Below are 26592 nucleotides of genomic sequence, written 5' to 3' on the forward strand. Positions count from 1 at the left end.
TTGCCCTCATTTCTGCCGCTCCAGGTAATAGAAAACTTCATTTATTCAACCATTATATTATTAATATGGGAATACAGCTTGTAATACGAAAAGGGTATTCTGGTCGGAAGAAGATATCACCTATCCAGTAGAGACGTCCACAAGATAAGCGATAACTTATAGATCAGTGGGATCTGAGCAGGCTTAGACTGGCCCATTGGAGAACAGTAGAATCCTCCGGTGGGCCCCCTCTTATATGAGCAGTACTTGGCACAATATACCTGAATCCCTATGTACTGACAAAGGCGGCATCTTATTAATTTAGCAATCTACCCAGTTCATTGTTATATAAATTTGCGATGGATGATAATGTCACATTTGCATGTAGCTGAAAAGTGTGACCCTGGAGCTGGTAACTGGTGGGCCTTTGGATCCTGAGTCCCGCAGCAATCTCCAGAAATGGGCACTTTTATCCTTGTTAGAATGTAGCAGCAGGTCATAAGATTAAATACCCCAACGGGGACAGTGATGATAATTTCTGCAGAATATCATGGCCTTTTATAAGTAAAATGGTAAACTGTATAGGGACAGAGAGATTGTATCAATAGTTCGGTTCCCATACGTTTTGTACTGGTCTTCTCTATCATTCCCTATGGAACTGCAAAAGAAAGTGAACTATGGCGCTCGGAAATCCCCTCGAGATTGAATTCAGCGGTGGTAGTGCATACACACTGTCGCGCCTTTCTATCAGGGGTAAAAGTGTCATATTCTGGTGACGGGTGCTGGTCCCATTCTTCGGGCCCTCGCTGATCTAGATCTAGTATTTATCACCTATCCAGTGAGTAAGTGATAGCGACTTCCAATTAGAATACCCTTTTAACTTTAGAAAGCTCTTGGCCAAATGACGGTTAATTCAAACGTTCGGCTATATCTCCCAACATTTTAACACACAGGAGCACTTGTTCTTGACAAGCGCTTCTGTGTTTTTTATGAGAAAGCCGCTGCCAGGCTCTTCTGGCGGTGGCTCATGTTGCCTAGAGGAAAATAATAGACAGTAGACAGTAAATGTAAGGGCATCGCTCATGTGAACCATGCAAACCCATTCAATATTGGCCCCAAAGAGGAGGAGGAACTGCGGGCCAGGGATTGCATTTCTAGTGATTGTGGTAGTTACCGCATTGGTGGATGAGAGCAAAACAGTGGCCGCCGTACATGTGATGAAAACACAAGAATTATAAATGGAACATTGTCCAAGGGGCCCTTGTTGCAGATTTTAAGTTGGGGCCCTAGAGCTCCAAATTATACCTTTGCTGATAAAGCAATATGATTTGCAGTTACAATTGAGTCTACGTCTTGTCTACCCATGAACCATCCTAATATATGAAGGACCACCTCCGTCAATGGTTATTTTAGTAGCTCCTAAAGCCCCCCATGCACATTAGTCTAATGTCAGCCAAACCCACCAATGTTGACGGGATTGGACGACAGTCTAATGTGTATGGGGGCCCTCGACAGGTGATGTTGGAGGACTGGAGAGGATAAGGATCCAGCTTGTCGAATTTTGGCTTTCGGAGAGATAAGCCACCACAGTGGCTCTCTCAAGGAGAACACAGCAGAGTCCGGGGGGTGATAGCTGCCGGTTGAAGCATCATTTGGCTGACAGCAATCTAAAGTGCTTGGGGAGCTGTAGGGTCCAATAGATATGTTAATTATGGCAGTAGCTTATCTAGGAGGATAAAAGGATTTGGCATTTGAATTCGAACTACTTGATCCTTCTCCTCTCTATGTCATCTATTGCCTCCATATACACTTGATGGTTGGCAGATTTATCCTACTTTAATACGTATGGGGGCCTTTTATAAGGCATTCTAAAAGGAACATCTCAGGGAAAAGCGATACTACTGCATGGTCTGACACGGGGTGCATGGAAACTGGATTGGATTGATCAATATTATTTTTTTTTGTTCTGCAGGAATCACAGATCAAAAAACAATGAGAAGATCCCTAGTGTTATTTTTCATAATTGCCACATTGATTGCCCTCCAAACGATTCACCCATTACTCATGTATCTGAGGACCAAATTTATTGCCACAAGCTCGGAACAAAGACCAAAGAAAAATCATCTCATCATTCTTTCCACCTGGAGATCTGGATCATCTCTGGTGGGTCAGTTCTTCAATCAGCACCCGGATGTCTTTTATTTGAAAGAGCCGTCTTGGCACGTATGGAAAACCATGTATCAAAACGATGCAAACACTCTTCATATGTCAGTAAGGGACTTGGTTCGATCAGTCCTTATGTGTGACATGTCTGTATTTGATGTCTACATACAAAATAAAAGGAACCTGTCAAACCTGTTTTATTGGCAGGCTAGCAGAGCGCTCTGTTCTCCTCCCGCATGTAGCTCCTTCTCCCGTACAGATATTGTGGATGAAACTGCTTGTAAGAAGACTTGTGGCCAATACCCATTTCAAAAAGTTGAAGACACCTGCATTACCTACAGTCATATTGTTCTACAAGAGTTTCGGATATTCGATTTGTCTGTACTTTATTCACTTTTAAATGATCCATCCTTGAACCTAAAAATCTTACATGTTGTGCGTGATCCTCGAGCCATTGCCAGATCTCGGAAGGAGCTAAAGGTTGATCTGAACTTTGACAATAGTATTATACTCCAATCCGAAACAAATGACTTGAAGGTGTTGCAAAAAATCTGTGAAAGTCAAGTTCAAATATACAAGACGAGCAGTTCTGCCGCCTTTCTGTTTCCTCAAGACCGATACATGTTCCTTAGGTATGAAGATCTTGTCAAAGAACCTCTTAAAATGGTCAGAGAGATATACTCATTTGCTAATCTCGAACTGCCTAAAAACCTAGAGCCTTGGATCGATAAAATGACTCGTGGGCCAGAGCAAAAGATGAGGAAACTTTACATTATTAACCCAAGGAACGGTCTGTACATGGCTCGAGCTTGGAGGACAGTGCTATCCCTTAAGATGATAAAGGAAGTACAAGCTGTATGTAAAGAGGCCATGGAAATTTTCAATTATCAAACTGTAGACTCGGAAAAGGAATTGAGAAATTTGAGCATGGATATTGTGCTACCAAGACGTAGCGATGATTTCATATGGGATATTAGATAGAGGGTATTTTTATAGAGGATGGTGCCATGCCCTTTTAGAATCAACAATTGCAAATCGAGCTTACGATACTTTCACTTCTCCAGGGACCAAGTAATCAGAAGATTCTAATAATTGTCTAATTGGTTAAATAATGCCCCATAATGTTTTTGAAATTTAGATAAATTTCGTTTTTTTTTCTCATCAAAACATCCTGATTTACACATGAAATCAGCCAAGTAAACAGCTGATACCACTGAAGGAAGAGTGCCCTACCAGAAGAGTGTCCTATGAGAAGCACATCCCATCAGAAAAGTGCTCCATCACAAGAGTGTCCCATGAAAAGAGTGCCCTGTCAACAGAGTGCCCAATCAGAAAAGGGCCCTGTCAAAAGAGTGGGCCATTAGAAGACTATCCTGTGAGAAGAGAGCCCCATGAGATGAGTGTCCCAATAGAAGAGTACCATAAGAATGTCCAAAGCGCATCCCGTCAGAGTGCCCAATCGGAAAAGTGCACTGTCAAAACAGTGCCTCATCAGAAGAGTGCCCTGTTGGAAGAGTGCCCCATCAGAATAGTGCCCTGTCAGGAGGGTGCCCTGTTGTAAAAGTATACCATCAGCAGACTCCCCTGTCAGAAGTGTGCTCCATTAAACAACACCTATAAGAGGCGTGTCCCATAGAGTGCCCAGTCGGAAGAGTGTCCCACCAGAAGAGTGCCCTGTCGAAAGAGTGTCCCATCGGAAGAGTGCCCTGTCAGGACACACATTCATTGTCTTTGGGACTGATGGAGAGTACTCTGCTTTATCCGTAAGTCACAAAGACAATGAACAAAGAGGTGGCAGAGCTCCATTCAGTGGTGGTATGTCTGAGCCCAATTCCTGGGATTAGTAGCGTCCCCAGTAGTCAGACCCCCAACCAATTCACAAGTTTTCAAATTATCACCTATTTTTTTAATGGTTGGAATAACCCTCTAAAGGGGGCTTTACACATAGCGATATCGCTAGCAATATCACTAAAGCATCACCGATTTTGTGACGCAGCAGCGATATTGCTATGTGTGATACTTACCTCCGACCGGCTCCCCCGCTGTCTGTCGCTGATCGCGCGAGATCACACAGCTCCATTTCTCATTGGGCGCTTCCTGCTGGGCTTCCTGCTGGCGCCGTCAAGCGACGCATGGACGCGGGCAGGAGGACGTCAGGATCGCCGCGTTTGAAGGTAAGTAACGACCGCTGCTGCATCGCTACATCGCTGGTGAGATCTGCCTGTGTGACAGCTCACAAGCAACCATTTAGCGATGCACCAGCGATCCTGACCGGGTCGTATCGTGGTCGGGATCGCTGTTGCATCGCTAAATGTAAAGGGGCCTTTAGACCTTGTAAAATAGTACATCCCCTATGTAAAATATTAAATGGCAAGCAAACATTCTATCCTTTGGCAAATCAAGTCAATTGTAAAGATTGGTATTTTAGCCTACAAATATTATCTACTGGATAGGTGCTGATTGTTAGATCAGTCAGGGTTCTCTACTAGCTGCAAGACTGTGACCAGAAGTAGTTGGATGGAGTAGTCCAACACTCCATTCATTGGGTATGAGAATAAAAGCCAGTTAAGAGCTGCCAGGTTCCATTAACTATTCTTAAAGGGGTGGGGACAATTTTTTATACTTAAATGCATGTATTAGGGCTAAAAATAATTTTTGTTATTTGGTTGCATAAAAAATGTGCACTGCTTACCTTCTATATTCTCTTTGTTGCACTATCTATTGTTGGCTGAAGAATGAGTTAGCTGATGATCTGTCAGTCAGCTCAGTCTGATAGTCCAATGGGAGAATTCGTAACTTTTGCCTATGTTTTTTAGTTCCTCTCTGCTGATTTATGACCAGAAGACCAGATAAAAAGTTATATGTGCAGGAAAAAAAAGAGCCTGTAAAAGTAAAACAATGACACATTTTTAATAGAAACCAATTGCAAAAAATTTTTTTTAGACCCAGATATATGCATTTAAGTAAAAAAAAAAGTCCCAGAGGTGAACCATCTCTTTAACTGAACACGTATATATTATCTAGTCCCCCATTTAAGATTTATTGTTCCCTTTTCATTAGTCCTTGTAGTAATAATAATTAATGTACCCAACTCTTTCTGCACAGCATCCCCACAGAACCTGGATTCCAATACCTCTCACGCCTTAAGTTCACTTTCCATCTTCAAGCCCGTCCCAGAAGAAGTAGTGACCAGGCTCCATGCTTATTCTTGTCCTACAACCTGCACCAGTGACCCTATTGCCTCACATCTCCTCCAGTCCCTCTTCCTGGCTGGCACTACCTTCCTAACTAAAATATTTAGCCTGTCCTTCTTCCGGTATCTTTCCGCCTTCATTCAAACATCATCATAAACCCTTAACTTAAAAGAAAAAACATCCCTCGACCAGAACTGCGCTGCTGACTACAGACCCGTCTTCCCTTCATCTCTAAACTCCTGGAACACTTGGTCCACTTCTGTCTCATCTGATATCTCTCTGATCACTCTCTTCTTGACCCTTTACAACCTGCTTACACTCTACTGAATCTGCTCTCACTAATACCAGGGATTGTCTGTCTGCTGTCTATCACCATGTTCTCCTTCTATCTGAAACTGAATCTCTCCAAAACTGAACCTCTAGTTTCCTCCCTCTACTAACCAACCTATACCCGATACTCCGATTGTCTTGGGTCATTCTACCATAACTTCCAAGGAGCACCCCCGCTGTCTTGAGGTTATATCTGACACAGAACTTTCCGTCATTCCCTATATGTAATCACTTACTCTTGTTATATGCATCCTAAGAACATCTCCAGAATCCGACCTTTTCTCACCTTTGCAATTCTAACTGTCACTCTTATTCATTCTCGTCTGAACTTCTGAAACTCTTGTGATGGGTCTCACTCTAATCAAATTTTCTCCTCTCCAATCCATCCTGATTGCTGCCATTTTTGTTTTTGCTGTCCAGTTGCTACACCGATGCCTAGACCTTGTGCCAGTCACTGCACTGGTTACCCATTCATTACAGAATACAATACAAACTTAACTCTCACATCCACCAAGCTCTGCACCCCCTACATCTTCTTCCTTATCTCTGCCTATCACCATACCTATGCCTTCCATTCGGTAACTGATCTAAAACTAACATTCTCCATAATCCGAAAGTCGCATCTCCGTCTAGAAGACTTCTCCCGTCCTGCGCCAGGGTCCTCAAATGCACTACTCCAAACGATCCGACTAACATCTTGTCAACATGTTTTTAAGTGTGTGTTAACACATCCTTTAAGGACAGGCTAATCTCCTCAACTCAACAACCTAACTCTCCCCTGTTCCCTTCTTCTAAATGTCAATCATAATGTGCTCCCTTGTATTCATCTGTCTCCACATCCTCCATGCCCCCCAATAGCACACGGTAACTGCACTTAAACAGGTACAGGCTGATGACGGATCCTGAAGCTTTATATGAAAACCCTTATTATAATGATTGACAGATTGTACATAACAGCACATCCTACCTGTTGTGTCCCCCTATTTCCTTATAGATTGTAAGCTTGTGAGAAGGACCCTCACTCCTCATGTAACTGGTGAACTATGTGTCACTTTTCTGATGTTTATTGTTAGTACATGCCCCCACTTAACTGTAAAGTGCTGTGGAATATATTGCTATAGAAATAAAAATTATTATTATTATTATTATAGCATGGCTGTATATCTTTCCCACCTCATTTACTGATGGCACATAGTCCAGAATCAGAGATTTTGATATGTCCAGTGTAATCTAGGAAGACATTACCAGGCTTAAAGACATCTTCCATAAATATGTACTTTTTACCTGGTGTAAATGCTGATGTTCTCCTGAATCCGGCGCTGTTTTTCTTTTGTTCCTGTGCCTCTCCATTCCTGAGATATGGCCTCCTCTTCCTTATATGTAAATCTGGTCTTTTTATCAAATTGGGTGTGGTCAGCAAGGACACGCCCACATAGAGAAGCTAAGGGCCACACCCACTTAGACTAAATTTTAATATAGGGAAGAAGGGGCCATATATCAGGAATGGAGAGGCGCAGAAACAAAAGAAAAACATTGCCAATTTCAGGAGAACAGCGGCATTTACATCAGGTAAAAAAAACCCAAACCATTTATGACTAGTGACAGGTCCTCTAAATTGTCACTGGAGAAACATTGTAAGCTTATAATACATGGCAATTAGATAAAACTATTTCACATAGAACAGATGGAGACACAGACCCTGATTCCAAAAATTTGCTATTTACTGGGCTACTTGCTGTAGTTTTGATATAATCAAAGTTTTATTAGCAGGAGATTATCATTAGAGGACTAGTAAACCTGCTGCCAGGTAGACAGACATATTCATGAGCTCAGTATACCACCGACCCCAACACTGATTGGCAGCTGTGAATAAGATCCATGGTGGATCGAAACGTGTAGTTGTTTCTAGTGCCCCCCAGCGCATCCTTTGCTGGAGAGGAGAAAGCTGATATGCTGTTATTTTAAATTTTCTTCAATAAAGCAAATTTTTTTAGTAGCTGGAATGATCCCTTTTTTTTTCTACTACCAGGAAGTTTCCACTTTTTACTAACACTAGTTCCCACCCACTGGGCTAGTTCTATACATTAACTGCATCCTACCCTATAGAATAAACCTATTGTCCTTCTCTTATGTCCTGTACCGTTGTTAAGCCACTTAACTATATGAACTACATTGTACATGAACACTTGAGATTACTTACACGCTATACATTCTTATCACACAATATAAAAGACGCACATCACTATTAACATTATACGGAAAACCGCATGATACTGTACACATAGCGCGATTGTTGCCTTCAGGGGCAGGAGCACAGCAGAACAGTCCATCAATCTTAAGATCTGCGAACAGAAAACACCAAAGTATAATAATAATAATGAAATTCAGGAAACAAGATCTGTACATGACTGTGAGCTCTACTGCATTGCAAATATTGTGCTCTGGCTTTGTGGGAATCATGTATGGATGTGGACTGTCTTACCCTGTTCCTGCCTCTAAAGATAACAGACGCACTATGTGAATACCGTCGTGCGATTTTATATGTAAAAGTAATGTGTGTCTAATGTAATATAAGTTCAAGGTAGTGGGCGGCCAAATGGAGTTCCCTAATGGACATTCCAACGTCTGGAGCCTAGGACCCGGGATAGGCACCATGGAGCGCGCCTGGTCTTCATAAGGTCGTTGGACATGGAGTTACATGGGGGGGGCAGAAGGCCAGTCCTGTGTGACCTGCCAGAGTGGATGAGTTCCTGGGGTTAATGGAGTCAGCGGGCTTGGGGGTAGTCCAGAATGAATGGGTGGCAGAACAGAATTGGAGTTGTGCTAAGGAGAAAGGAAGTCTGCATTGCTGTGCCCAATGCCATCTGTACCTGTGGCACCCCTGAGGGTTCAGTCGCCAAAGAGGTACTGCACCTCACCCAGTGATGTGATATCCCACAACCAGGTAAGATGGAGACACCTGACCACATTCCACACCTGTATCCCACACACCCATAGTATAGCAGAGCACGCTTTATGGCCCCTGCTTGGAACACAAAGGGTGTTGGGAAGTGGGCGGAGTTTAGCTGAAGAAGGGAACAATTATAGGATGTGAGGAGAGTTCCCTCAGAGGGAGGGAAGGAGAAGGACGTGGAGTTGCTGGACGGATTGGCTTTTACAGAAAGCTCCTTGGAAGTAAAAGTGGTTCTTCTGGAGGCACGGTTGGAGAGTATCAGTATCATGCGGTCCGTCAGCGTGGAGGAAGAACCAGGTCGCAAAAGGGTCTCAGCCCCTAGCCTAGTGGAGTGGACACCTAACTCAACTAGCAAGCTGACAGGTGTGGTCACTTTATGGGCCACAGCAACATACCACGGTTATTACTACCAGAAAGGCTAAAACCAACACACAAAAGATAACACAACGACCATAAGTCCCAATATAGAGTACAATGTTTATTGTTACAATCAGATAAAATCAGGTATTAAAACAGGTATCAATATATGGAATATGACAATTTTTGTACATATATTGAAGAAATATACAAATATTTAAAATTATATCTAGAATATGGGCAGTACCACCCCTATAGGACATACATTCACCTAGCAATGTAAAAATTGTAAAAAATGTGCATATGATTAACCCCTTCACCCCCAAGGGTGGTTTGCACGTTCATGACCGGACCAATTTTTACAATTCTGACCACTGTACCTTTATGAGGTCATAACTCTGGAACGCTTCTATGGATCCCGGTGATTCTGACATTGTTTTCTCGTGACATATTGTACTTCATGTTAGTGGTAAAATTTCATTCAAATAACTTGCGTGTATTTGTGAAAAAAACGGAAATTTGGCAAAAATTTTGAAAATTTCGCAATTTTCCAACTTTGGATTTTTATGCCCTTAAATCACAGAGATACGGCACCCAAAAAACTTGATAACTAACATTTCCCACATGTTTACTTTACATCAGCACAATTTTGGAACCAAAATTTTTTTTTGTTAGGAAGTTATAAGGGTTAAAAGTTGACCAGCGATTTCTCATTTTTACAACACCATTTTATTTTTAGGACCACATCACATTTGAAGCCACTTTGAGGGGTCTATATGATAGAAAATACCCAAAAGTGACACCATTCTAAAAACTGCACCCCTTAAGGTGCTCAAAACCACATTCAAGAAGTTTATTAACCCTTTAGGTGCGTCACAGGAATTTTTTTGAATATTTAAAAAAAAATGAACATCTAACTTTTTTTCACAAACAAAATACTTCAGGTTCAATTTTTTTTATTTTACCAAGGGTAACAGGAGAAATTGGACTGCAAAAGTTATTGTGCAATTTGTCCTGAGTACACTGATACCTGATTTGTGGGGGGAACGACTGTTTCGGCGCATGGCAGAGCTCAGAATGGAAGGAGCGCCGTTTGACTTTTTCAATGCAAAATTGGCTGGAATTCAGATCGGACGCCATGTCACGTTTGGAGAGTCCCTGATGTACCTAAACAGTGGAAACCCCTTACAAGTGACCCCATTTTGGAAACTAGACCCCCCAAGGAACTTATCTAGATATGTGGTGAGAACTTTGAACCCACAAGGGCTTTACAGAAGTTTATAACATACAGCGGTACAATTAAAAAATCATATTTTTTCCACAAAAATGATCTTTTCACCCCAATTTTTATTTTCCCAAGGGTAGCAGCACCCTAAAAGTTATTGTGCAATTTGTCCTGAGTATGCTGATACCCCACATGTGGGGGTAAACAACTATTTGGGCGCATGGCAGAGCTCAGAAGGGAAGCAGCGCCATTTGACGTTTTTGCCTGGAATTGAGATCGGACATCAATGTCGCGATTGGAAAACCCCTGATGTACCTAAACAGTGGAAACCCCCCACAAATGGCACCATTTTGGAAACTAGACCCCCCAAGGAACTTATCTAGATGTATGGTGAGAACTTTGAACCCCCAAGGGCTTCACAGAAGTTTGTAACGTACAGCCGTACAATTAAAAAATCATATTTTTTCCACAAAAATGATCTTTTCACCCACAATTCTTATTTTTCCAAGGGTAACAGGACCATAAAAGTTATTGTGCAATTTGTCCTGAGTACGCCGATACCCCACATGTGGGGGTAAACCACTATTTGGGCGCATGGCAGAGCTCGGAAGGGAAGCAGCGCCATTTGACATTTTTGGCTGGAATTGAGATCGGACATCATGTCGCGTTTGGAAAGCCCCTGATGTACCAAAACAGTGGAAACCCCCGATAAATGACACCATTTTGGAAACTAGACCTCCTAAGGAACTTATCTAGATTTGTGGTGAGCACTTTGAACCCCCAAGGGCTTCACAGAAGTTTATAATGCCCGGGTATGAAAATGAAAAAATCGTATTTTTTCCACAAACATGATCATTTAGTCCCCAATTTTTTTTAATTTCCCAAGGGTAACAGGAGAAATTGGACCCCCAAGGTTGTCCAATTTGTTCTGAGTACGTTGATACCCCATATGTGGGAGAAAACTACTGTATGGGCACACGTCGGGGCTCGGAAGGGAAGTAGTGACGTTTTGGAATGCAGACTTTGATGGAATGTTCTGCGGGTGTCATATGCGTTTGGAGAGCCTCTGATGTGCCTAAACTATTGAAACTCCCCACAAGTAACCCCATTTTGGAAACTAGACCCCCCACGGAACTTATCTAGATGTGTGGTGAGCACTTTGAACCCCCAAGTGCTTCACAGAAGTTTATAACGCCCGGGCGTGAAAATAAAAAAAATCATTTTTTTTTCCACAAAAATGATATTTTTGCCCCCAATTTTTTATTTTCCTAAGGGTAACAGGAGAAATAGGACCCCAAAAGTTGTTTTACAATTTGTCCTGAGTAGGCTGATACCCTATATGTGGGGGTAAAACACTGTTTGGGCGCATGGCAGAGCTTGGAAGGGAAGGAGCACCATTTGACTTTTTCAACGCAGAATTGGCTGGAATTGAGATCAGACGCCATGTCGCATTTGGAGAGCCCCTGATGTGCCCAAACAGTGGAAACCCCCCAATTATAACTCCAACCCGAACCCTAACACACCCCTAACCCTAATCTCAGCCCTAGCCCTTACCCTAATCTGAGCCCTAACCCTAGCCCTAACTCTAGCCCTAACCCTAATGGGAAAATGGAAATAAATACATTTTTTTATTTTATTATTTTTCCCTAACTAAGGGGGTGATAACGGGGGGTTTGATTTACTATTTATGGTGGTTTTTATTTTTGGCGGCTGTCTCACGCTAAAAGACGCTTTTAATTGTAAAAATAGTTTTTGCATCACCACATATTGAGAGCTATAATTTTTCCGTATTTTGACCCACCGAGTCATGTGAGGTCTTATTCTTTGCGGGACGAGTTGACGTTTTTATTGGTATCATGTTCGGGCACGTGACATTTTTTGATCGCTTTTTATTCCGATTTTTGGGACGCAGAATGAACAATAACCAGCGTTTCATGAATTTCTTTTGGGTGGTGCGCTTACACCGTTCCGCATGCGGTAAAATTGATAAAGCGGCCTTATTCTTCGGGTCAGTACGGTTACAGCGATACCTCATTTAGGTCATTTTTTTATGTTTTGTCGGTTTTATGCACTGAAAACTATTTTATATAAAAACTAATCATTTTTGCATCGCTTTATTCTGCGAGCTATAACTTTTTTATTTTTTTGCGGATGACACTGTATGGCAGCTCATTTTTTGCGGGACAAGATGACGTTTTCAGCGGTGCCATGGATATTTATATGCGTCTTTTTGATCGCGCGTTATTGCACTTTTTGTTCGGCGGTATGATAATAAATCATTATTTTTTGCTTCATTTTTTATTTTTATTTTTTAAGGGGTTCGCTAAAGGGGTTAACTAATGGGACAGTTTTATAGGGCGGGCCATTACGGACACGGCGATACCAAATATGTGTACTTTTATTGTTTTGGTTTTTTTTTATTTCCAAAAAATGAATTTATTAGGGAATATTTTTTTTTTTTAATTTATTTAGCGATTTTTAAAAAATTATTTTTACACTTTTTTTAACTTTATTACATTGTCCCAGGTGGGACATCACTGTCCTGTGACAGATCGCTGATCTGTCACATCACAGATCACTGTGACAGATCAGCGATCTGTCACAGGCACTGCACAAGGCTTCCTCCTTGCCTGCGCGTTGCAGGCACTGAGGAAGCCGGCTCCCTGCAGGCCCCCGAAGGTCGCTGTCGCCATCTTGGATTCGGGGACCTGCAGGGATGGAGCCCCCTGCAGCAGCGCTGCACATTACGCTGCTGTGGGGGGCTCAGGGAAGCATGGAGGGAGCCCCCTCCCTGCTGATGCTTCCCTTTAACCCCCCGGTACACCGTGATTATGTTTGATCGCGGTGTGCAAGGGGTTAACTTGTCGGGGGCGGTCCGTGACCGCCCCTGACACATTGTGCCGGGTGTCAGCTGTGATAATCAGCTGACACCCGGCTGCGATCAGCGGCGTTCACCACGTGGGCGCCGCTGATCGCGGTAGACGTACTATCCCGTCCCTGGGATTAAGTCCCAGGGCACATGGATGGGAAAGTACGTCACATGACAGAAAGGGATTAAATAAAGTGCAGTGCCCAGTGCAACTGAAAAATAGGTGTCAGTATGCCTATGCAGATCATACAAGTGATACTCAAAAAACCGTAAAGGTGTCACAGAATAATCTGTATGTCTGCTGACCAGGAAGACGGTATACCATAAACAAAATTAAAAAAGTAAATAATACATAACTTACAAAGTGTACTGTGTCAATTGTCAATTGACCCCCTGATGAAGGCATAGCGCCGAAACGCACGTTGGGGCTGGGCGTCTATCCCAGGAGACCAGGAACAATTGCCAAAAATTGTCATATTCCATATATTGATACCTGTTTTAATACCTGATTTTATCTGATTGTAACAATAAACATTGTACTCTATATTGGGACTTATGGTCGTTGTGTTGTCTTTTGTGTGTTGGTTTTAGCTAATTTACGACTGTCCCCATTTTATTTCCATTTTACTGGCAATAATCATATTTGTAACTTGATTTCATATCATATTATATTATTAGATTATTATTTCTTTGATTGAATTGCCAGCTCTCCTTACCTCTTTCTTTGTCTACCAGAAAGGCGGCTATATAGGATCAAAGAAACGGATTGTACACGTTGTCTGACAGGATTCGCAGCTGCTGGCCTGGGACATTAACTGTGAGGTGCTGGAAAAGAAGGAAAATGGAGAGCAGCATTGTGGAAACGGTCAGGGAAGGAATATACTGACAGGGAGTGCTGGAAGGGTGTACTTCATTTTAACCTGGAAGTTGGCTGGACCCCTCGCCTGGAGAATACAGCACTGAAGCGGGCATCCATCTGTACTGCAGACAGAACTGTAAGTAAAGCATTGGAACTGCATGCCACTGTGTCAGCTACCTTCTTTCTGCGCCTCCCACCTTCATACTACAGATGGACAATGACCCAAAACATAAAGCCAAAGCAACCCAGGAGTTTATTAAAGCAAAGAAGTGGAATATTCTTGAATGGCCAAGTCAGTCACCTGATCTCATCCCAATTGAGCATGCATTTCACTTGTTAAAGACTAAACTTCAGACAGAAAGGCCCAAAAACAAACAGGAACTGAAAACCACCGCAGTGAAGGCCTGGCAGAGCATCAAAAAGGAGGAAACACAGCGTCTGGTGATGTCCATGAGTCCAAGACTTCAGGCAGTCATTGGCAACAAAGGGTTTTCAACCAAGTACTAGAAATGAACATTTTATTTACAATTATTTAATCTGTCCAATTACAGGGTGGCACATGTTAAGGAGCTGAAACTCCTAGACCCTTCATCTAATTTTAATGTGGATACCCTCAAATGAAAAGTGAAAGTCTGAACTTCAACTGCATCTGAATTGTTTTGTTTAAAATTCATTGTGGTAATGTCTACAACCAAAATTAGAAAAATGTTGTCTCTGTCCAAATATATATGGACCTAACTGTACAAGTGTCTCCCCCGCACTGAGCCCCTAAGCACAGATATGTACCCCACCACCAATACGCTATTAGACATGCACCATTCAAAATACAAAACTGATAAGCAGCACTGTTCCCCCATTACCTATAGTCTCCACCACCCAATAATATGAATTATTCAGTCTGTGACTCTCCCAAATTAACTGTAAGGCTATGTGCACACGCTACGTTTTTGTTACGGAAAATACGCAGAGTTTTACAGTACAAGCAGAGCAAATGAGATCCCTGAAGTCTCATGCACATGTTTCTTATTTTTTCCTTGCAGATTTGTAGCATATTATAATCTGCTTAAATAATGTCAATTCTTGCAAAGTATTTCATCCATACTAATGAGTGGGGAGAAAATACACAACAAAAGCATGTAAAAAACGTGGCAAAAAAAAATTACGCAGCGTTCGTCCTGCCAATACATTAGGACATGCAGCAGAATTTTCTCCTGCAAATCCTGAACGTGTTCACAAAGCCTTAGTCCCTGTCCTGTGCCCCCGTCCCAATTCATTATAAATTTTTGATAGCATCATAATCAATTTGGGGAGAAGACGCTATCAGGTACTGAGCATCCTCCATCATCTCTCAATTCATTACAAGTCCCTGGTAGTATCTTGTATCTGTTCCCACCTTTCATCTCATTATAACGTGTCCTATGCATCTTACCCCCTCCTTCCCCCAATAAATTTGAAGTCCCTGATAGTGTTATAATGAATTGTGAGATGAGGGGAGGACGCTATTAGGGGCTTAGCACGCTCCTCCATAACCCAATTCATTTTACATCCATATCTAATTACTCCTCCCCCTCTCCCTGTCCATTATAAGTCCCCCTATTACCCTCATTGTCCTCTCCCCATCCCTTTTTGTCACCTCTTTCTGCATCCCATCATTGCCCTCTCCCCCACCTCCATCATTGTCCTCTCCCCACCTCCATCACCTCCATCATTGCCCTCTCCCCACCTTCATCATTGTCCTCTCCCCCACCTCCAACATTGTCATTTCCCCCACCCCCATCAAGTTACCAACAGCAGGCAGATAAAACCATGGAGCAAGTACAGACGATGATCGTTTCGCGCTTACATTGCGCTTCAACAGGTCATGACCTGTTGAAGCGCAATGTAAACGCGAAACAATTGTCGTCTGTACTTTCTCCATGGTTTTATCTGCCTGCTGTTGGTAACTTGATGCCACAATAAAGGATTATTTTGCACGGGACGGAATGTGCCTATCCACTTTCTTCTCTATGGATATACAGTTGTGGCCAAAAGTATTGACACCCCTGCAATTCTGTCAGATAATACTCAGTTTCTTCCTGAAAGTGATTGCAAACACAAATTCTTTGGTATTATTATCTTCATTTAATTTGTCTTAAATGAAAAAAAACACAAAAAGAATTGTCCTAAAGCCAAATTGGATATAATTCCACACCAAACATAAAAAAGAGAATGGACAAAAGTATTGGCACTGTTCGAAAAATCATGTGATGCTTCTCTAATTTGTGTAATTAACAGCACCTTTAACTTACCTGTGGCACCTAACAGGTGTTGGCAATAACTAAATCACACTTGCAGCCAGTTGACATGGATTAAAGTTGACTCAACCTCTGTCCTGTGTCCTTGTGTATACCACATTGAGCATGGAGAAAAGAAAGAAGACCCAAAAACTGTCTGAGGACTTGAGAAACCAAATTGTGAGGAAGCATGAGCAATCTCAAGGCTACAAGTCCATCTCCAAAGACCTGAATGTTCCTGTGTCTACCGTGCCCAGTGTCATCAAGAAGTTTAAAGCCCATGGCACTGTGGCTAACCTCCCTAGATGTGGACGGAAAAGAAAAATTGACAAGAGATTTCAACGCAAGATTGTGCGGATGTTGGATAAAGAACCTCGACTAACATCCAAACAAGTTCAAGCTGCCCTGCAGTCCGAGGGTACAACGGTGTCAACCCGCACTATCCGTCGGCGTCTGAATGAAAAGGGACTGTATAGTGGGAGACCCAGGAAGACCCCACTTCTTACCCCGAGACATAAAAAAGCCAGGCTGGAGTTTGCCAAAACTTACCTGAAAAAGCCTAAAACGTTTTGGAAGAATGTTCTCTGGTTAGATGAGACAAAAGTAGAGCTTTTAGGGCAAAGGCATCAACATAGAGTTTACAGCAGAAAAAAAGAGGCATTCAAAGAAAAGAACACGGTCCCTACAGTCAAACAAGGCGGAGGTTCCCTGATGTTTTGGGGTTGCTTTGCTGCCTCTGGCACTGGACTGCTTGACCGTGTGCATGGCATTATGAAGTCTGAAGACTACCAACAAATTTTGCAGCATAATGTAGGGCCCAGTGTGAGAAAGCTGGGTCTCCCTCAGAGGTCATGGGTCTTCCAGCAGGACAATGACCCAAAACACACTTCAAAAAGCACTAGAAAATGGTCTGAGAGAAAGCACTGGAGACTTCTAAGGTGGCCAGCAATGAGTCCAGACCTGAATCCCATAGAACAACTGTGGAGAGATCTAAAAATGGCAGTTTGGAGAAGGCACCCTTCTAATATCAGGGACCTGGAGCAGTTTGCCAAAGAAGAATGGTCTAAAATTCCAGCAGTGCATTGTAAGAAACTCATTGATGGTTACCGGAAGCGGTTGGTCGCAGTTATTTTGGCTAAAGGTTGTGCAACCAAGTATTAGGCTGAGGGTGCCAATACTTTTGTCTGGCCCATTTTTGGAGTTTTGTGTGAAATGATCAATGTTTTGCTTTTTGTTTCATTCTCTTTTGTATTTTTTCATTTAAGACAAATTAATTGAAGATAATAATAATACCAAAGAATTTGTGTTTGCAGTCATTTTCAGGAAGAAACTGAGTATTATCTGACGGAATTGCAGGGGTGTCAATACTTTTGGCCACAACTGTACAGACTATTTTTCTTGGAAGTGGCACCCGTGTTCCCTGATGTGTGTGCAGCGTCATTAACCCGAGGTCATACAGCTGTGCCTTTGTCCTGCTTTTTCTCTTCTATGGTATGTTATTTGTTTGTGTGTTTACCAATTGGGGGAATTATTTTGCACGTTATTTCACTTTCTCCACATTGTATCCTCCATTGTCTCTGTTCTCGCTCCTCTCCCTCTTCTCCATTTACTTTCTGTTCATTCCCTTTCAGTTTCGTTTTCCAGGAATGCTTCCACAGAGAGGTAAGACTGCACTCTTTGTCATGTATGATGGGTCCCTATGGGCGCTGCACTCTTCTCTGGGGGACATCATATGAGATATTAACCCTTACAGCTCGTCAGACCCTTTTCCCCGCTTAAAGCCGTACTGTGTGACCGTCACCTCCCGTCTGTTCCTTTCCTGGAGGATCTGTACATTTTTCAGCTCGCATGGCTCCGTCACTGACTCATAGCAGATTTATATATTTCTGCACCCATACAAAACTATAAAGGGAAACTCTACCAGAGCGTGTGAATTTGGGACTAAAAATCTGCATGAAATTCTGAAAAAACTTATCTCACGTTACATCTTTTTTTTTTATATATATGTAGATGTCTAAAGTTTAGGGGAAGTTGTGCATTAATGGTCACACCTGAGAATCGCACCTACCAGAAGAATGGGGTCTTCATCAGAAAGGGAAGAACTCTTCTAGGGCAAAGCATTTTTTTCAGCACATTTGTAACCATTTTTTTGCTATAGGAAAATATTAAACACAATACACACTACTAGTTTTTTTTTCATGGCATGTCTTATAATTTACAGTCACCAAACCCAGAATCCTCCATCAGATAGAGGAGTGTGATCCGTCACTGCACAGAACACATTTCCTCCAGAGTGCAGTGGTGGCGGCTTTACACCACTCCTTCCGATGATTGGCATTGTGCTTGGTGATGTAAGGCTGCATGCAGCTCCTTGGCCATGAAGCTCCTGTCAGGGGCGCAGTGTTTGTGCTGATGTTATACCAGAGGAGGTCTGGACTCTGCAATTATGGAGTCAGCAGAATATTGGGGGCTTTTCTGCTCCTCAGCACTCGGTGACCCCACCCTGTAACATTACGGGGTCTCCACTTCATGGCTGAGTTGCTGCGGTTCTTTCCGCTTCTCAATAATGTCACTCACAGGTGATGGGGAAGAAATGTCCTGAACGGACTTGTTACACCAGTGACTCCTATTACAGGATCAGTGAGCTTGTTACTGTTGGCGCTGTGTCTCCTGGCGGTCATGTAACATTGTTACCGCTGCAACCTATCAGCAGTCACTGATGGGCTGCAGACTTCACAGTTCCCTTAGATATAAGAGTGAAGGCTACAGCTGATCAGCAGCTACTAATTGGTTGCAGCAGCACCAACATTGCTAGAGCAGTATCAGTCCTTGAGGTGTGAAAACACATGAAAAGAAGAAAGTATATGCACACAAATAGGGATCACCACAAAGATATGAAAAAAGTATCAATTTTATTAATGGACACAACAAACAGACACTTTGTGGTTAAAAACAATTAAAAAGTCTGAACAACCAGACATTAATAACAAAACAAAGACAATGGGTCATTTTGATAAATAGTTAAATGCTATGGGTCCCAAGACCAACCATTCAGTATAATGCCAGGTATCTGCTAGTTACCATAACCTAGTTTCTATCAAATCAATTGTTATGACAATCATGACCTTAGATCAAAAAATACCATATTATCAATAACTACTATGGTTACATAGAAATTCTACATATACCATGGACAGAAAATTGAATGCTTATCATGTTGCCAACACAAATAAACATACATTAATAAGTCCCTTTCCCTAGCATGATATCACCTGGTTTCTGAGGATGAACAAGCTACCGGGTAGGTTACATGGGACCCCCAAACCCACGCGTATCGACACAGTGATGTGTCTTTCTCAAGGTCCCTTGAGGTCCTTGAGGTGTGTATGCGTCTTTTTATCTGGGGCACTTTGCCATTTAAGATGGCGTTGTCAGGTGGTGCATAATCCCTTTAACAAATTTTGTGAATTACCGCAATCGATCTTTTAATTGCTCACGTCATGCAATCAATGTCTAGTAGATGCCCTCAATGATATCCCAGGGTTCTCCCTCCTGCGCCTTCCCCCATGCTGGCCATGACTCCTGGGAGCTGAAAATGCAAACCTGTGTCGGGAGGCTGTGTTATATAATATGGGGGGGGCTACATTATATTCTATGGGGAGGTGGGCTGTATTATATTCTACTAGCTGAAGAGCCCGGCGCTGCCCAGGCATAGTAACTAACTGTGGATAGTTATAACAAATTATAATTATCCTCCATCCCATAGTCCCGTGCCCATATACCCAACATACCTATCCTCCATCCCATAGTCGAGTGCCCATATACCCAACATACCTATACTCCATCCCATAGTCGAGTGCCCATATACCCATCATACCTATCCTTCATCCCATAGTCCCGTGCCCATATACCCAACATACCTATCCTCCATCCCATAGTCCCGTGCCCATATACCCAACATACCTATCCTCCATCCCATAGTCGAGTGCCCATATACCCATCACACATCCTCCATCCCATAGTCCCGTGCCCATGTACCCATCACACATCCTCCATCCCATAGACCATGCCCATAAACCCATCACACATCCTCCATCCCATAGTCCCGTGCCTATATACCCATCATACATATTCGCCATCCCATAGTCCCGTGCCCATATACCCAACATACCTATCCTCCATCCCATAGTCGAGTGCCCATATACCCATCACACATCCTCCATCCCATAGTCCCGTGCCCATGTACCCATCACGCATCCTCCATCCCATAGACCATGCCCATAAACCCATCACACATCCTCCATCCCATAGTCCCGTGCCTATATACCCATCATACATATTCGCCATCCCATAGTCGAGTGCCCATATACCCATCACACATCCTCCATCCCATAGTCGAGTGCCCATATACCCATCACACATCCTCCATCCCATAGTCCCGTGCCCATATACCCATCACACATCCTCCTTCCCATAGTCAACCATTATGACATCATGAGTGGCGGGGCTTGCAACCTATGATGACATCAGCGTCGCCATGGCAACCATTATAACATCACAATGAGGGGCGGGGCTTGATACACACACTTTTTCCCCATTATGTAGACAGGTGCAAAATTGTTTGGTGAATTGGAACATGCGGGGTTAAAATTTCGCCTCACAACATAGCCTAGGACGCTCTCGGGGTCCAGACGTGTGACTGTGACAAATTTTGTGGCTGTAGCTGCGACGGTGCGGATGCCAATCCCGGACATACATACCCACATACATACATACACACACTTGAGCTTTATATAATAGATTTGGGGCTACATTATATTCTATGGGGGGGCTGTATTATATTTATTATATTCGATGGGGACTTCATTATACTATATGAGGAGGGCTACATTGTATTCTATGGAGGGGCTACATTATACTATATTAGGGTCTGCATTATATCCTATGAGGGGGTTGCCATATATTCTATGGAGGGGCTGCATTATACTATATGGGGGTGGGGCTGCATTATATTCTATGGGGGGTTACATTATATTCTGTGGAGTGGCTGCATTATACTCTGGGGTAGCTGCATTATGCTCTAAGGGGTGGCTGCATTATACTATAAGAAGGGGGCTGCTTTATACTCTATGGGGTTTACATTATATTGTATGGCGGGGCTGCATTATACTCTGTAGGGTGGCTGCATTATGCTCTATTGGGTGGCTGCATTATACTATATGTGGGCTGCATTATACTGTATCGAGGACTACGGGGAATACATTATATGAAGAACTATGGGGTGCATTATGCTATGGGAAGGGAATTGTACCACATGGGTGACTATGGCGGTGCATTATACTATATGGAGAACTATGAGGAGTGTATTATACTATATGGAGGACTGAGGAGTGTATTATACTATATGGAGGACTATGGGGCAGATTATATTATATGGAGGACTATGGGGTGTAAACTGTAGAGGTGCTGCTGATAACATGATACTGTAAAGTAATCTGTTAGGGTGTGCGCAGACGTTGCGGATTAGTCTGCGGATTTCTCTGCAGAGAATCCATATCTCTTGGCAGAAACCGCAGGGTAAAACACATGCATTTTTCCTGCGGATTCCTAGCATGTGTACAGCGGATTTGATGCAGGTTCTAGTGCGGTTTGGCAGTGCGGATGAGAGAGAGATTGATTGATTTGTATGTCCCGGAACGTACACTGCAGCTGCGGTTCCGCAAAAAAGAAGTAACATGCAGCGGAAAATAAACCGCAAAAAATCTGCGCGGAATTTTCCGCAGCATGTGCACGGCGGATTTGGTTTTCCATAGGATTACATGGTACTGTAAACCGCATGGAAACTGCTGCGGATCCGCAGGACCAAATCCACTGCGGATCCGCAGCAAAAACCGCAACGTGTGCACACACCCTTAGTGATCCATTAGTGATCGTTCTGTCCCCATCATTCTTTCTCAGACGGTGGAAAGAGGCCGGGAAACAAATGTTGAACGACTTCTTCAATTTTGTAGATCATTTAGCGGCCTAAACTCAGCGCATATAAATACAATCGAAATGCTTCTGTGTGATGTGCAATATGTTAGCATTTGGGGCCCCATTTTAAACTTTGCCTAGGGCCCCACTTTGCCTGAAACCGGCCCTGCCTGTGTGTGTAAGGGGGTGGCGGGGACCCTGAATGGTTTTCCCTCTTCCGAATACTTTTCCCCCTGTGCCACATGCGGCTTACCGATGTTTATTCAATCTTTTATTACTGTGTGTATTGTAAAGTACATGTATTGTTATGTGTCTTATATAAGCTTAGGGATAGAAAAGAGTGTTAGCAAGGTATGAGCACCATAGGGCTAAGCAGCTGGGATGAGTTAGGGTGTGACAGTGCAGAGCCACAGGGGTATAAGGGAAGCATTTCCCGGGTAGTGAGAGAAGACCGGGCAGTCTTGCCCAGGGCAGGACATGTACATCAGTGTGCAGAAAGAGTTCCCCACTCGTGGGGGATACAGATGCTCCAAGCCTGGAGAGCAGTGGGAACGAGCATCAGCTCAACGGGATCGTCCCCAGAAAGAATTCGGGGTCTGATACCAGGACAGGAGCTGATGACGCATAATGAACAGATGGGACCCAAATGGTCCGTGGAGACGGCAGGGAAAGCATAGGAAATGTTGACCTGTGTGAACTGCACCCCTGGATGTGATGGATATCTTGACATTTAGCAAAGTTTAACCGTTGGAACAAAGACTGCGACTATGGTGCTTCATGGGACTAGAATTCCAGCAGACACAATGAGCCATGTGCAAGGTGCCGGGGTGCGGATTGACTGTTGCTTAATGAATTCGCCCACGACTACCACCCCGTGCCACCTTGTTACATGTGTATTCAAGAATAAAAAATATGATTTAAAGGGAACCTGTCATCAACATTTAATCCAAACCATGTACATGTCTATGTAGGCCTTTAAAAGACAAGGCAGTCATTCCATTTATGACCCCAGATCTGCTCCAAAAGCAAGAAATCGTGCTTTGAACTTCAGTTTGTAAGTGCAATAGGGCATGATGATGATGCACTTACAGCTTCATGCTCTATTTTCGAACTAGTAGCACCCTTTCTTGCTTGATTGGTCTTTATATTTGGTACACTGTCAGCCAGAGGAGGATGCTACTAGTTCAGGAATACAGCAGAGGCTGAGAAGTTGTAAGTGCATTGGGGCATGACGATGCACTTACAGCTTCTCAGACTCACGCTATATTTCCAAACTAGTAACACCATTGCCTGTTTGATTCACAGTGTACCAAATCTAACAACCTATCAATCAGCCAGAAGAGGATGCTACTAGATCAGGAATACAGTAAAGACTGAGAAGCTGTAAGTGCATCGTCACGCCCCAATGCACTTACAGACTGAAGTTCAAAACCTGATTTCTCAATGCTAGCATCGCACTTTGGGGTCATAAAGGGATCGACTGGCTTTTGTTTTAAATGGTGAAGGGGTTGGTGGGGGCAAGCAAAAGTTGTGACATGTTCCCTTTAAAGGGGTAAAGTCTCTGGCCAGACAAGTCTTTATAAAACATCCAAAATACAGTGGAACGTGGCATTTATTAACATGTTAGCATATGTTTTAGTATGTTTATATCCATTACATAGCTATTATTTCCTGGACAGAAACACTTTGCGTAAATATTTTCTTAGGAGTCTCTTATACACTTTCAAGTCGCGTCACATATAAAATAATAGAGAACAGCACATCAGCCAACTTCCTGTGTGGGAGAGAGGGTCCCCGCCGAGTGTCCGGGTCGGAACCAAGGGGACCGTCACCTGGGTTCCAGGGGAAACTGTTTCCGGGGGACAGAGTTCAGGGTCGGACCGTGGAGACTGACAGGTGGGCTGGGGGAGGAGCCAATATAAAAGGGGCGGGGAACACGAGTCACAGTGAGTCAGCAGAACCAGACAGAAGAAGCAGGAGACCGTGGGAGTGACTGAGAGCCAGAGCGACTTACCGGAGCCAGGAAGGAGGCCAGAGACAGGAAAGACACTCCCCCTGGACAACAGTGGGACGGCGCTGAGACAACCATCCGAGAACTGCTGCCCCGCGTCGACCAACGGCCACTGCCGCCTTCCTCCAGCCCGCAGCAGTGGCCTGCCTGCGGTCACTCGCCGCCGTTGCCGCCTCGCTCCTGCCCGCGGCTGTGGCCTGCCCGCGGACACCAGCGGCCATTGCCGCCTCGCTCCTGCCCACGGCTGCGGCCTGCCCGCGGACACCAGCAGCCGCTGCCGCCTCACTTCAGCCCGAGGCTGCGGTCTGTCTCCCGCCATCCGCAGCCGCCCCGCTTCTTCCCGTGGCGGCGGCTAGTTCTGTGCCGTCGGCGGCCACCACTGTCCCGCTCCAGTCCGCGGCAAGGGCCGGGCCGTTGCTTGCCGCGGGTCCTCCGTTGCAGTCGCTGGCTGCGCAGGTGGCCTGCCAGCCGCCTCCCCACATCGCCGCTGCTTGCCCCTATCCAGGGGCTAACGACCCATCTGTCTAAGGACTCCTCCAGGGCCTGTTGTGCCCCTGCTTCACCGGAGCGTTGGAACGCTCGAAGACTACGAAAGATCTTCAGTGGCTGGGCCCAGCGGCTGCTACGCCCGAAGAACCTTCGTCCGTGACACCAAGGGACGTCAAGCCAGTTAAGTGACACTATATAGTTAAGGACCTGTAGTCGGCCGTACCGCGGCCCTATAGTGACCGGCTTTGCCGGACTTAGTCGTGTTCTTAGATTTCCGTGTTGACTTGTATTGAGTCCCTGCGAAGACAATTCCTGTTATTTTGGTCGGTTGCTTAGACTATCCCTGCGGATAGTTACCTATATACCTATAAAAGTTGTTACCAAAAACACGAAACCGTCTCGCGTCTCGACACTGCATCCTCCATACCTGCTAGTACCACACCTGCAGTGTGCACTATAAATGATTTCTACTTATAGAGAGCGAGTCTTAAAGGAGCAGAAAGCTTTTGTTTCTGAACTAAGCTTGGTTCATTAGAGAAGGGGCATGTAAGCGCCTAGGATAGGAGATCTGCAGGGTGAGTAGATAACATTGTATCAATTAGTGATATAGTCATTGGTACCTGTCCTGTGAATATCTGGCACCATCAATGGTGGCCTTGACACAATTGGCACAATTAATATTGGGACTTTGACAAAGTTTATGCGCCCCCTGATTGGCATTATTTAGAGGGTACGCTCCTGGTCACTTTGTCACTGTAAATTAGGGCTGTCTAGCATGGTGCATCCACGCAGATATCTGAGTCCGCTGCAAAATCTTCTGATTTTTTTATGCAGATTTTCCAGTGAAATCCTGTGCATTACGAAGGGTTAATTGCACAAAAAGCCACATAAACTGATATGCTGCCGTTTCAGAGCAATAGGTTAAGACAGAAAAAGACAGAGGTGGCAGAGGCATTGAGACTCCTCCATCTCCTTTGTTGTGTACTCGACCATTTCTGATACCTGTGCCGTCGCTTACACTGGTGCGACTTGAAATTTCGATAAATTGCACCATAAAGTTACCGCATCCAGAAATGAACCAGTTAAGTATATTGGAACTTGCTCAACTAATCGTCTAAGTGAAACTGAAAATGCACCGAGTCTGGCACATTGCCAGGGCACGCCGGGGCCGCCATTTATCGCTTTATATTTTAGGAAGAAATTGCAAAAAAACCCACAGAATAGAATAATAAGCGAAAAACTTTTTATCGTTGTAGATTTTATGAGACTGGATTTTTGCCTTTTGGATAGTACCGAAGGTCACAGCATTTATGACCGGGAAGGGGCTTTCCATCTATAACTTACTTTCTCTTTACTTGTGATATCAAACTGGCAGCAAAGATAGAGACGGAGTTCACAGACTTCATAAGAAAATGTAACAGTAAGTAAATATTCTGTATAAATATGATATATTAATATATATATGTTTACATATAGTATATGCAGGTATCTGTGTGTATGTAGATATACAGTATATATATATACACACACACAGTGTTACGAAAAGTATTCAGACCCTTTGCTCAGACACTCATATTTAAGTCACATGCTGTCCATTTCCTTGTGATCCTCCTTGAGATGGTTCTACTCCTTCATTGGAGTCCTGCTGTGTTTAATTAAACTGATAGGACTTGATTTGTAATGGCGCACACCTGTCTATATGAGACCTCACAGCTCACAGTGCATGTCAGAGCAAATGAGAATCATGAGGTCAAAGAAACTGGCCAAGGAGCTCAGAGACAGACTTGTGGCAAGGCACAGATCTGGCCAAGGTTACAAAAGAATTTCTGCAGTACTCAAGGTTCCTAAGAGCACAGTGGCCTCCATAATACTTAAATGGAAGAAGTTTGGGTCCATCAGAAGTCTTCCTAGACTTGG

General features: G+C 43.7%; 2 protein-coding genes and 1 long non-coding RNA gene across 3 annotated transcripts in view; 2 read left to right on the forward strand and 1 right to left on the reverse strand.

Moving 5' to 3' along the window:
- Window positions 1-26592, reverse strand: part of LOC141096077 (uncharacterized) — a 138495-nt gene that overhangs the window by 12484 nt on the left and 99419 nt on the right. Inside the window, exons 6-8 of the long non-coding RNA XR_012233567.1 lie at window positions 13787-13895; window positions 7905-8008; window positions 4835-5024 (exon numbers count right to left, since the gene is read on the reverse strand). This is a non-coding gene — a long non-coding RNA (uncharacterized lncRNA). The remainder of the gene's footprint in view (window positions 1-4834; window positions 5025-7904; window positions 8009-13786; window positions 13896-26592) is intronic.
- Window positions 1972-3251, forward strand: LOC141095428 (carbohydrate sulfotransferase 5-like). The gene has a single exon (XM_073581421.1). The coding sequence runs from the start codon at window positions 1972-1974 to the stop codon at window positions 3121-3123; it is 1152 nt and encodes a 383-aa protein (XP_073437522.1). The 3' UTR covers window positions 3124-3251.
- NLRC5 (NLR family CARD domain containing 5) overlaps window positions 25835-26592 on the forward strand; it is a 109478-nt gene continuing 108720 nt past the window's right edge. The window contains exon 1 of the mRNA XM_073582465.1: window positions 25835-26095. The gene's annotated coding sequence lies outside the window, so the exon portion shown is untranslated. The remainder of the gene's footprint in view (window positions 26096-26592) is intronic.

The sequence above is a fragment of the Dendrobates tinctorius genome, unplaced genomic scaffold, assembly GCF_039654945.1.
Source record: "Dendrobates tinctorius isolate UK_male_01 unplaced genomic scaffold, ASM3965494v1 ptg000009l, whole genome shotgun sequence".
Classification (NCBI taxonomy): domain Eukaryota; kingdom Metazoa; phylum Chordata; class Amphibia; order Anura; family Dendrobatidae; genus Dendrobates; species Dendrobates tinctorius.

Coding starts and splice junctions, on each gene's coding strand:
- LOC141095428 (XM_073581421.1), top strand. CDS start 1,972: ATGAGAAGATCCCTAGTGTTATTTTTCATAATTGCCACATTGATTGCC.